We start from the raw sequence: 11,633 nt of genomic DNA on the forward strand, positions 1-11,633 counted from the left end.
CAGATAAAGTTAAGAGCAGAAAAATCATGTGTATATATAGATAAGAATAATAGAATCATGATTCTATTGTACATATATAATTTCTCTGCACTAAACTTATTCCCTCCATATTTATATATGCATGCAAAATTTAATATCCTGGCATTAACTTTATATATATATATATATATATATATATATATATAATTTGTATAAACTAATATATATAAAGTAATGATCTATCATAAACATATATGTGTAAAAAGTCAATATAGTATAATTATATACAAATTTAAACAGAGAAATATATAAAGTTTGGTGCAGATAAATCCTATGAAACAGGAGGGTCAGACTCAACATATATATAGAAGAGGCAGGTACCATGCTTAGGAAGTTTGGATCCAGAAGCAAAATGCATCTTACAAAAAAAAAGTTGGGGGGGATTGTTATGGGAGGAGTGGATTAGAAGGAGAATTGACCCCCCAAAAAATAAAATTTGGGGTTTGGATTGGCAGAAGTTTCCTCCAATTTTGGATCCAGAACTCACCCCAAAAAACACAAATCACACAAATCTGTAGGGGGTGGAGAGTTAACCCTTGAAACCATAATTTCTGGAGGCAGATTAGGAGGTTTCCCCAAATTTTGGACCCAGAACTGCCCCCTTAGAAAAAAAAATTGGGGTGGTTGAATTAGGGAAAATTTTCCCCATATTTGGCTCCAGAAATTACTCCTTTGAAATCTTAAGGGGAGGAAGGAAGATAAGGAGACCGTTCCCTCCAAATTGGAGGGGGTGCGGGTCTGGATTTTCCAGATGGTGTCTGGATTATTCCTCACCCATGTTCCCTTATGGCCCTGATCCTACCAGGTGCATCCCTGATTGTCAGGAGGAGTTGGGTGTGGTGGTGGGTCTTTTTGGAGAGGGATTGGATTTTCCAGCGGGGTCTGGAGCCCGGCCCCTTTTATAGCTCTGGTTCTGCTGGGAGCACCCCACATTTTCAGGGTGTTCAGATCTGGGTTGCTGAGATGGCATTTCGATCCTCTCTGTATTTTGAGGGTCATGTTAATATCTGGGGTTCTGGCCCCACACACCCCAATCAAGCCCGGCCAGGAGGAAGAGACAGACAGTTGAGTAGCCATATGTGGGGAAGGACTAGGATGGCCAATAGGCCTTGTCTAGCTGTGGAGTCTGCAGGCCTGGCATGCACCTGGGGACCCTGGAGGAATGGGGATGGGGAATCAGCTTAATTTTCAGCATCCTCACCCCTTCCTGGGAGGCTGCTGAGAGCTCTCAGGGGGATTCTTGAGCCTCATGGGGAGATAAGCTGGGATGGGTTACAGACATTGTCCCCTCCCCACCCCCACCAGGCCTGTGCAGAGGACTAGGGAATGGGAATACAGATCTATACCCACTGAGCCCCTCTGCTCCAGGGGAGAGGATAGGGCCAGCTACGGATCTCCACCTCTCAGGATATGTGCAGTCCTCAGGGAGTCTGCTGGATCCCGATGGGGCTGGGGGTGGGGAACCATAGCTCAGTCCACAAAGCGGCATGTTTTGCACCCCTGTTGCCATGTGGCTTTCTTGACATGGCTGCATTTTGCGGGGTACTGGATGGATGTCTCACGCCGTTCCCTGTGTTGTGCCATGGTGGTTTTTATCGTCAGGCTGCCTGGGTTGCAGTCATGATGCAGCCACATTAAAGGGGGAGCAGCCTGACAGTGATCCTCAAAAGAGGGACACGCCCCCGACCCGGCAGGGCTCCTCTTTAACCCAGTCCCTAGCTCCGCTGCCCCCCTTCTCAATGGGATAGATTTTCCGGTCGCGTTTTGGTCACAGCCGCCAAGCTATTTGTCCCTCTAGCCGCCCTGTACATGGCACCTCCCATTGGCCGGATCGGGGTCACCTGATCGCTCCCCGCAGGATACAATATGGCGCCGCCCATGTAGCTGCTCCTGGAAGGCGTGGAGGGAAGGCTGAGCTTGCTGCGCTTTCTGGGTGAGGGAAGCCTGGGGGGTGTTAATTAGGGGAAGGGGATACTCTGCCCCTCGCCCAAGGGAGGGCTGCGTGGACTCAGGATAAATTTAGCTTTGTGGGTGGGGAGTTACCTCAAATTTCAGCTCTCAAATCCTCAGCCTGGGGGAATTGGGGATTATTCTCCCCTTTCCTCCTCATCCTCTGAGTTATCCTGCGTGAGTCTCAAAACCTGGTATCGGCTCCTTAAACTGAGTCACCCTCCCATTCCTCCCGCCACGTGAATTTTGAGGGATTGAGGGGTCCCCGCCCCCCGGTCCTTCAAGCAGTTTGAGCTGGCTCCCAGAAAACGTCAGGCTGAGGGGGAACGTGGGGACGTCTTGCAGTGTCATTGTAAATCTCATGACACCTGGTGGCTTGTCTGCCCCCCCCCCCGGCCTGAAAACCTCAGCTCCTTGTCTCATGTGACTACATTAGAATCTCAAGGTGTTTTGGTTTTTTTGTTTTTTTTAAGAAAAATAACTATCCACCCTCTATTAGGGTTGCTACCTCTGAGGTACCCCCCAAAAACCCACAACCCACCCTGTGGTATCTGAACTGTTTAATCTGGGGAAATTACCACACAAAAAAGGGATGATCCTGGGGGAAACCTAGACTGGTGACAACCCTAGTCCTTGAGCTTGTGGTGAAAAGCTTGAAGAAGTGATCCCCCATGGCACCCATGTGAGAAATCAAATAAAAAGAGCTCTGTTATTTAAAAGAAATCTGATGACTTTAAGGCAACCTTGTGACTTTTTTTCATTGTGATGACTAATTTTTAGGTGCGTGGGGCTGACAGTGCTGTTGTATTGCAATAACACCTAAGAGTCTGAGCCATGGAGCAGGGTCCTGTTGCGTGAGGCACTGTATGGACACAAAGATACCCTGTCCTACAGAGCTTATGATCTAAGGGTTTGTCTAGACACAGGTTTTGCACTGATTTTTTTTCTACGTATGTAGTTAGATCATTGCCACACCTTATTGCGGCTGTGGTTATAGTAGTATATAGATGTGCTGGTAAATTTACCAAAACAAGCTCTGCTGATCTAAAAACCCTTATGGGGTAGGGCTGCATCCACACCAGATTGTTGCAGCAATTTAACTAGAGCAGTTTTTCCACAAAATGCAGGTAATAGCACTTCCTTCCCTCACAGTGGTTGTGAGTAGAAAGACATTAAAGATTGTGCAGTGCTTGGGTACGACGGGAATGAGAGCTACAGAAGTAGCGTTTGCCTGCTCATTGGCAAAGCCACTTTGTTGTCCTAATTCAGATTCCTCCTATGCCGTGAGGGCTACAAAAAACATGGCAATGGCTGATGTACAGAGACCGCTGCCCATTACGCTTGCTGATATAATTTCCTTGTGCTCCCTGTCTATAGCCATCTGTTACCTCTTCTTGTATCTAGGTTGCAGGCACTTTGGGGCAAGGGCTGTCTTTGTTCTGGGGCTGAACGCAGTGAGGCCGTGGCCTTTGACTCTTAGGTGTTACTGAAATACACTTAATAACATACAGTGCCCAGTGCACTACCACAATACAAACTGTAGTAAGACCGTAGTTTATAAAGTATTTGGGGATCCTTCAGGGACTGTTTCTCTCTTGTATTCTGGGGACAGCTGTGACACAAGATGTTCTGATGAAGGCTAAGTTCACTCTACTGGCTTGGTTTATGAGACGCTGCATCCTGCAGCCGGGCAGAACTGTAACAAATCAGCTGGCTGGAAGGGGCCGGAGATTCCCACCACCCGAAGATCTGCCAGCCAGGAAGCTCTATCCTTCCAAGGACATGGAGGGGGAATGCCCGCAGGAAGCCAATGGCTCCCATCCAGAGCAGCGTGAGGAGCGGCCGCCTACATCTGATCTAGCGGTGGATGCTGGGAGCTGCGCTGACCCCGTGAAAACTGGGGAGACCGTGATCACGGAGGGGAAAGCGAAGATCATCTTCCCCAGTGCCAACGAAGTGTTCTACAACCCCGTGCAAGAGTTTAACCGAGACCTGACGTAAGTACAACTAAGAGGGGGGCCTGGAGCTGTCTGTCTTAGGTACTTATCTGGCCCCCATCACGGTAATAGATGAGCACTTTGCAACCCTCCAGTGAGGCTGGGCAGGGCTATTATCCCATTGTACAGATGGGGAAACCGAGACACAGAGGCTAAGTGATTGGCCCAGGTTCATACAGGCAGTATGTGGCAGAGCACAGAATTGAACCTAGGGCTCCAGAACACCATCGTTCCTCTCCTATTAGACCATCCCTCTCTAGTGCCAAGCACTCGCTGGGGGGGGGGGGGGGGCTTAATGTGTCTCCAATCAGGGTCCCCCCAAATCCAGTTACTTTTCAAATCAGGGCTAACAAGACAATAGAGAGAATTGCTTGGAAAAACTGTGCAGAAGCATGAGTCCATCGGGGAACATGGCCTAGATCTGAGCCTTAATGGGCACTAAGGCCTCTGTGTGTGTGTGTGTGTCTCTCTCTCTCTGACCTTCTGCCTCAGGTGCGCCGTGATCACGGAATTCATTCGCCTTCAGCTTTCGGCCAAGGGGATTCAGAGTAAGTGGAAATGTCTGTCTGTCTCTCAAGAACATCCCCTGCCCCAATGCAGTGAGCAGGATGGTTAAATTAGTCCGACCCTCACTAGCACCCTAGCTTTCAAAGCCAGTCGGGACCACTGTGACCCTCTGGCCTGCTGTCCCGCCCCGAGACTCCCGCCTTAAGCCCAGTGCATCAGGCCAAGGGAATGCCAGGGGCTCGGCTCTGATTCTCAGTTATTCCCTTTCCGTGCTGCTTGCGGGTGGGAATTTTAAGCTGCTTCTGTGCTCTCCCTAGTTTGGGCTCCTCCTTAGCCCAAAGCTGAAGCTAGGCTGCTCTTACACACTGTTCCCTATCGCCCCTGGGATGCAGGGACTAGCCGGAGTACCGGACGCTTTGGCATAGCGGGCAGATCGGGGCGTGGCCAGAGGCTGGGAACAGGGATGGTTCAGGGCCTTCCTGTTAGCTCCTCAGCCTGGGAGGGCCCCCTGCACAGAGGGGCATCCCGTCCTCCCACCCCAAACTGCAAGGCCTCTTTGCCCACTGAGGTCTGAACCCAGAGACGCTGCCCAGTCCCCTTAACACCCAGATCTGTTGCGGTGCTGGAGTGGGAAGGGAGGGATGGCTGACACCCTCGCATCCGCCCCCACCACCCGCTCTGTCTCTTGCAGTTGCCGTCCCAGGAGAGGAGAAGGTCGAGAAAGTGGTTGTGGATCTTTCCGAAGGGGAGGAGGCTGGGCCGGAACCAGCGCCCGACGGGGAGGGGGCAGCGCAGACGGCGGCAGTGGGAGACGTGTGCAAGGTGCTTATAAACCTAGCGCTACCGTCACGCCAGGCACTGCCCGGAGTGAGAAACAGTCCCTGCCTCAGAGTTCATGGGCCAGAGAGACCAGCCGATCCCTCTTTGGGTAGGATGGGTAGGTTCCCCTAAATCGCTCCACCCCAGCTGTGGCCCTCCCACACCCTCTGGGTTTGAAGCAGGGTGTGGGGAGGGAAGATTCTCCCTTGACCATCCCCCCCCCCCCCAGTTCTTAGGGAGGAGCCGAACCCTCTCCCCATTTATGCTGCCTTCACCCACGGCACTGCAAAGCCTGTCTTGGTGCGAGCAAGCTCTGGGCAGGTCTGCGCTCGCCCCTCCAGCTCGGTGGGTGCGCAGGGTCTCGCTAACCTGGCACGGGAATTGGAGTTTGGCATTCAGACAGATGGAGAAACTTCCTAATCCAGAGCTGACCACTGGGCTCCTGGCATCAGTGTCTGGGCAGGAGTCTCCAATGCGCTGAAGCCTGTAACCCACGTGATGGCTGGGCCGTGGCCAGAGGTGGATGAGCCTGCTTCAGCCGTAGCTAACAGACCTGGGCTTGTAGCTCGGGCATCAGGGGCTTGTGCTGTTGGATCCAGAGGCCCTGGGTTCGTTTCCCCACCGATCGCTGAGATGTGGTCCCTTCCCCACCCTGCGCAGGAAGGAGTGCGGATCTTGGAGGCTTTGGCCGCCTCGGGGCTCCGCTCCATCCGCTTTGCCAAGGAGGTGCCTGGCCTCCAGGCCGTGGTGGCCAACGATTTCTCCTCCAAAGCCGTCGAGCTCATGGCGAGGAACGTCCAGTTCAATGGAGTCGGGCACCTGGTGACGTCGAGCTTGGCCGATGCCAGGTAAAGCGGGGGGGGGGGGGAGGGATGGGCCACTGGCGGCATGTGCACTGAGCGGGCTGTTCTCAGCTGACCACCGGGTTGGCCTGAGCTTCCCAATCCAGCTGGCTCAGAAGCAGGAGGGTGAATGGCCTTGTACCTGGAGGATTTTGGGGGGGAGAACGGGACTAAGTTAGCTCTGGTGATGGGATCTGGCGAAATCCCCAAGTGGCTGGTTAGCAGGTAGCGACTCCTGTGTCTCATGCGGTGGGCGGGTTCGCGGGACAGGCCTCCAGCCACCCCGATCGCTGACTGTTGGCACAGAGGTGGGTGGGAAGCTGTTTGGGGCAGGGATTGTCTTTGGGTTCTGTCTCTGCGCAATGTCGGGGGGCCCTGGGCCACAACTGGGCACTGTGATGCCACCAGAATACACCTAATAAATAACAAGCCAGGGAGACTGTGCCCTCTGGGGGGGGGGTCTCCAGTGCAGGGTCTGGGAGAGGGGCTGCGTGGGTGGGGGCTTGGCCAGTTCTGCTTGGTGGATAAGAGACCTCAGATATCCTAAGCTGTGAACTGGCCCTGAAGGCCTCTGCACTCGGGACCCCCCCACTCAGCGTCTGTCCCCGTCCCGCCTGCAGGATGCTGATGTATCAGCAGAAGGCGGAGAAGCATCCGTTCGACATCATCGACCTGGACCCGTACGGCAGCCCTGCCACCTTCCTGGACGCCGCCGTGCAGGCAGTGAGTGAAGGAGGTGAGTGGGGCGGGGGGGGAGGGGGCAGCACCAGGGCTGCTGGTGCTGCGAGCTTCCTCACAGCAGTGACTTACCACATTTGCAAGCTTCCACGGATGCCTTGGATGTAGGATCTGGTGGGCTAGAGCAGGGTGGCCAGGAATCCGCACTCCTGGTTCGATCTGGCCCGGGGGCAGGTCACTTCCCTCCTCCACCTCTGAAGCGAGGCCCCCAGCGGCTGTCCCAGGCTCTGAACTCTGGGCAGAGACCCACCTAGGCTGGGTTTTCCAATCCTGGAGCAGGTGAGGCCAGTGGCTGGGGGAAGAATCCTCCACTGACCGCCCCCGGGATGTCCCCCTTGCAGGCCTGCTGTGTGTGACCTGCACCGACATGGCGGTGATGGCTGGGAACAGCGGGGAGACGTGTTACAGCAAGTACGGAGCCATGTCCATCAAGGGCAAGTTCTGCCACGAGATGGTGAGTGGGGGGGGGGAGGGCTTCTGTCTCCATGCCCCGCCCCATCCACCTGCCTGCCCCCTAGAGCAGTGGTTCTCAAACCGTAGCAACCTGAGGACCCTCAGTTTGATTTAAAATTTTTCATGGACCCGCCAAGCTGGTTTCTAATTTTCTCCAGGGGTGAGCAACCCCCACTCCACCCCTTCCCCCAAGGCCCTCCCCCTCCCCCAAACAGCACCCTGCTGTCGAACAGCTGTTCCGCAGTGTGCAGGAGGGGCTGGGAGGGAGGGCGAGGAGTTGATCAGTGGGGCCGGCGGCCCCAGACGTGACTCGCTGAGCTCAGTTTGAGAACCGCTGGCCCATTTAGCCCTGGGGCCCTACTGGTCCTGCTCGGGCTGGGCTGAGACCTGGCGCACTCGCGTCCCAGCAGAGCTGGGCGGGGGAATCCAGCCCAGTATTGGAAGGGGAGTGTGGCCCCCGGGCCGCCCCCCAGCGCTCCTGCCTCACGGGCCGCTCCTTGAGGCCGGCTCCGCAGCGCCTGTTCGAGACCCCGTTTCCACGCGCAGGCCCTGCGGATCATCTTGCACAGCCTGGACCTGCGGGCGAACTGCTACCAGCGCTACATCGTGCCGCTCCTGTCGGTCAGCGCCGACTTCTACATCCGGGTCTTCGTGCGGGTCTTCACCGGCCAGGCCACAGTGAAAGCCTCTGCCAGGTGAGCGTTTCATCCTGGGCTGCCGGCCAAGAAGCCCACCCTGCTCTCCACAGCGCCCCCTGCTGGAGAGGCCAGGCGCTGCCCCAGCCCTGCGGCGCCCCCTGCTGGCATCCCCACTGCTTGCTGTTCACTGCATCGCCTCCTGTCTCTGCAGCAAACAGGCCCTGGTGTATAACTGTGTGGGCTGCGGGACGCACCACTTCCAGAGACTCGGCAAGATGACCAGCCACGGGAGCAAGTAGGGGGCTCTGGGTTCTCCACCTCAGCCCGGGACAGGGGCTGACTCCGATTCCTGGCCCCGGAGAGCAGCAGGAGGGGACCTGTCCTCGGAGCTGGTGCCCCCTGGATGGGAGGGTCCGGGGCTGGGCTGGGCTGTCCCTACGGAGATGCAGAATGGCTGGGGAGAGTGGAGAGGGGGGTCCCCAGCTGGAGGGAGGCCTGGCCTGGGAGAGCTGGGGGGGTGGAGCTGGACGAGATCTCAGGTTAGGAAAGGGGGGGTTGGAGGGGGGCTGGGATGGAGGGGCGCAGCTGGGGGAGGGGCTGTACCGCATTAGATCTCTAATCACTGTTCTGATTGATTCAGTTTTAAATACTCGGCTGCCTCAGGCCCCCCAGTGGGCCCCTCCTGTGAGCACTGCCACCAGCGGCACCAGGTGAGCCCCCCGCTCCCCCCCCAGTGCACCCCAGTCCCGTACGGCCGGGCACGCCGCCCTCACCGGCCGTTCTCTCCCCCAGCTGGGTGGCCCCATGTGGGCGGAGCCCCTCCACGACCCAGCCTTTGTCCAGAGGGTCCTGTCGGCCTTGGGGAGCAACCCGGGCCGGTTCGGGACACAGGATCGGATCCAGGGGGTGCTCAGCATGGTGACCGAGGTGAGGGCCCTGCTGGGGAATCGGGTTGGCTTTTGGGTCTGAGTTGGGGAACAACTGGGAGGGTGGGACCTCTGGGCAGGGCCTGTGCTGAGCCACCGTGTTCCCCTGTGGCCAGGAGCTGAGCGACGTCCCGCTGTACTACACCCTCGACTGCCTGAGCAGCACCATCCACTGCAACACGCCCTCCCTGCTGCAGTTCAGGTACTCGGGGCGTTACGGGACCCGCCCGCAGGCGCCGGGCAGAGCCGGCCCAGCCCCCGCCCCTGCCCCATCTGCTCTAAACCCCCCTGGAGTGGGCGGGGAAATGAGGCACAGAGCCGGGAAGGGACCCGCCCCCAGGAGAGGGGAGGCAGAGAGCCAGACGGGGCCCCCCCTCCACCAGGACACGCTGCCTGTAAGGCCAGGAGTGAGGCTGGGGCTGGAAGCAGCACATTCCCCCCCCGGGGGAAGAGCGCCCCCCCTCCACTCACCACTAGGGGGTGCTGGGGAGAGCTGCTGCCCCCACCTCGGAGAGCCCCGGGGCCTGCAGGCAGCGTGGCCTGAGGGCTCCCCTCCGGTTCCAGATCCGCCCTCCTCCACGCCGGCTACCGCGTGTCGCTCTCCCACGCCTGCAAGAACGCCATCAAGACGGATGCGCCGCCCTCCGTCCTCTGGGACATCATGAGATGCTGGGTGAGTTGGGGGGGGGGGGCTTAGCGTTCCTCATCCCCCCAGCCCCAATCAGGTCACAGCTAATGGGGACCCCTGGCTGGCTGTGAGGCTGGTGACGGTAGCGGGGGGAGGCAGGGGGTGGGGGGGTCCTACCTGTTGGGCTCAGGATTGAGGGGCACGGGCTGAGCTGCGTGCGGAGGGAGTCCAGGGCTGCGGGGAGTCGAAGTCAAGGAACAAAATGACCTGATCTCTCTCCCCAGGAGAGACTCCATCCCGTGAAGAGAGAGCGACTCTCCGACACCAGCCCAGCCTTCCACATCCTCTCCGTGGAGCCCACGTACGGCCTGGGGCTTCCACGGGAATCAGGCCGGCACCTGGCGCGCTGCCATCTTTGCTGCTGGTGGGAGGCAGCGGGGAGGCGGCGTGGCCTAGGGGGGAGAACGCTGGACCAGCACGTGAGACCCCTGGGTTCTAGGCCTGGCTCTGCCACTGGCCTTCAGTGTGGGTGGGTCATGTCCCACCGTGCCTCAGTTTCCCCATTTGTAAAACAGTGATACTGACCTTCCGTGAGATCACTGGGGAAGAGGCGGGGAGGGATGGGGGGCTGGTATAGCCTCTCCAGGACCCTGCCCCTGTAGTGCAGAGGGTCTGGGGGGACCGCCCAGCCCTGCTGCAGGGCAATGCAGCTGGCTAAGGTGGATTAAGGAGGAACTTTTCCCGGGACAGATTATTCCAGCAGGTGTGTTGCGCAGCTGGGAGACGGGGCCCTCTGGCCTGAGCCAGGGGGTGGTGGGTGAGGAATCCCAGGCTAGATGGGCCCATGGGGCTGATCCACTCTCCCCGCCCCCCAGGCTGCTGCACCCCCTGCAAAGCACTCAGCCGCCTGTCTCCCTCTCCTCCCTGCCCCAGGCTGCAGGCCTCCTTCACCATCCGCGAGGACGCCAACCCCAAATCCAGGAAGCAGGGTCTGAAGCGATTCCAGGAGAATCCCGAAGCGTACTGGGGCCCCAAGGCCAGGGCTAAGGCAGGGTAAGGGGGGCCAGGACTGAGCGGGAGGGGTGTGTGCGTGTGCTCAGATGCAGGAATCCTGGGTTCTATTCCTGGGTGAGTGGGCTAGTTACTTCCTGGCTCCCTGCCTCAGTTTCCCCCGCTGTAAAGTGGAGCTAGGACTGACCCGATCTACCTCCCTGGGGCTGGTTGGAGACTTGACTGGTGTGCAAAGTGCATCTTTGACAGGAAGGCACCAGCTGTGACAGCTGCAGGGACGCCTGGTGGGGAGGAGTGAACGCCAGGGGCTGCTGTTCTACCTTGAATCCAACTCCAGGCCAGGACGACTCTGGATCCGGATCAGAGCAAGGTGCCACCCCTGTGCGGCTACTACCCAGCCAGGCTGGTAGCCCTCTCCTGCTTCCATTGGGTCTCTTTAAAGCCTCCAGCCCCTCTGGCTATGTGAAGGCTCCTCAGGGCCTGTTGTTATACAGCTGCCGTGCTCCACCCCAGAGGCAGCTGCTGTCCCTCCTGCCTGTAGCTGAGCAAACTCCACTGCTGGGGCTGAAGCTGAAGCTAACCCTGGGGGTGAAAAGCTGCTGGGCTGAGCTCAGCAGCCGTCCTCACCCAGCCCCCTCCTGCCTTTCCAGGGGGGGCATTTCCACCTCCCTGCAGGACAAGAGGAAGCTGCATCAGAACAAGCGGAAGGAGCGATTGGAGGACAGGAGCCACTTGAAAAACATCCCCTGCAAGAGGCTCAAGGAGGTGAGGACTGGCCGGGGTGGTTGTGAATCGGGGGTGGGGGGATCAGAGGCGTGGCAGCCCCTGGCCCCTGTGCAGCTGTAATAACCCCTAACCCTGACTCTAGCTTCTCTCTCTCCGCTAGGGGAGCGGCGCGGGGGCTGAGACGTGCTGTCCCTCCCCTGAAACGGCCCCAGAGGCTGTGAAGACCGAGAGCCCCCCCCAGTAGCCCGGCCCCGGGCAGGAACAGAGGCTACGGGGCTTTATTTTTTAGTTCGGCGAAGGCGCAAGCGTTTTGTTTTAAGACTGACTGTCATCGTCGTGTTCCCCCCCCCCCCCCGAGC

At 57.9% G+C, this 11,633-nt stretch overlaps 1 protein-coding gene across 1 annotated transcript; it reads left to right on the forward strand.

Moving 5' to 3' along the window:
- The first annotated feature begins 1,873 nt into the window (after positions 1–1,873).
- On the forward strand, positions 1,874–11,628 carry LOC123353697 (tRNA (guanine(26)-N(2))-dimethyltransferase-like). The gene is made up of 17 exons (XM_044995039.1): positions 1,874–1,972; positions 3,602–3,986; positions 4,479–4,534; positions 5,185–5,315; positions 5,973–6,160; positions 6,775–6,890; positions 7,234–7,346; positions 7,892–8,040; positions 8,195–8,278; positions 8,624–8,693; positions 8,776–8,910; positions 9,026–9,111; positions 9,474–9,582; positions 9,822–9,898; positions 10,471–10,590; positions 11,199–11,313; positions 11,435–11,628. Exons 2-17 carry the CDS (start codon positions 3,622–3,624, stop codon positions 11,516–11,518), a joined length of 1,998 nt encoding a protein of 665 aa, XP_044850974.1. The 5' UTR covers positions 1,874–1,972; positions 3,602–3,621; the 3' UTR covers positions 11,519–11,628.
- The last annotated feature ends 5 nt before the right edge of the window (positions 11,629–11,633 follow it).

This window comes from Mauremys mutica, chromosome 20, assembly GCF_020497125.1.
Source record: "Mauremys mutica isolate MM-2020 ecotype Southern chromosome 20, ASM2049712v1, whole genome shotgun sequence".
Classification (NCBI taxonomy): Eukaryota; Metazoa; Chordata; order Testudines; family Geoemydidae; genus Mauremys; species Mauremys mutica.

Excerpts from the sequence above, each read along its gene's own strand:
- LOC123353697 (XM_044995039.1), top strand. The coding sequence starts at position 3,622 with ATGAAGGCTAAGTTCACTCTACTGGCTTGGTTTATGAGACGCTGCATC. Across the intron at positions 6,161-6,774 it reads TCGAGCTTGGCCGATGCCAG|GATGCTGATGTATCAGCAGA; the intron begins GTAAAGCGGGGG and ends TCCCGCCTGCAG. Across the intron at positions 8,279-8,623 it reads ATGACCAGCCACGGGAGCAA|TTTTAAATACTCGGCTGCCT; the intron begins GTAGGGGGCTCT and ends TGATTGATTCAG.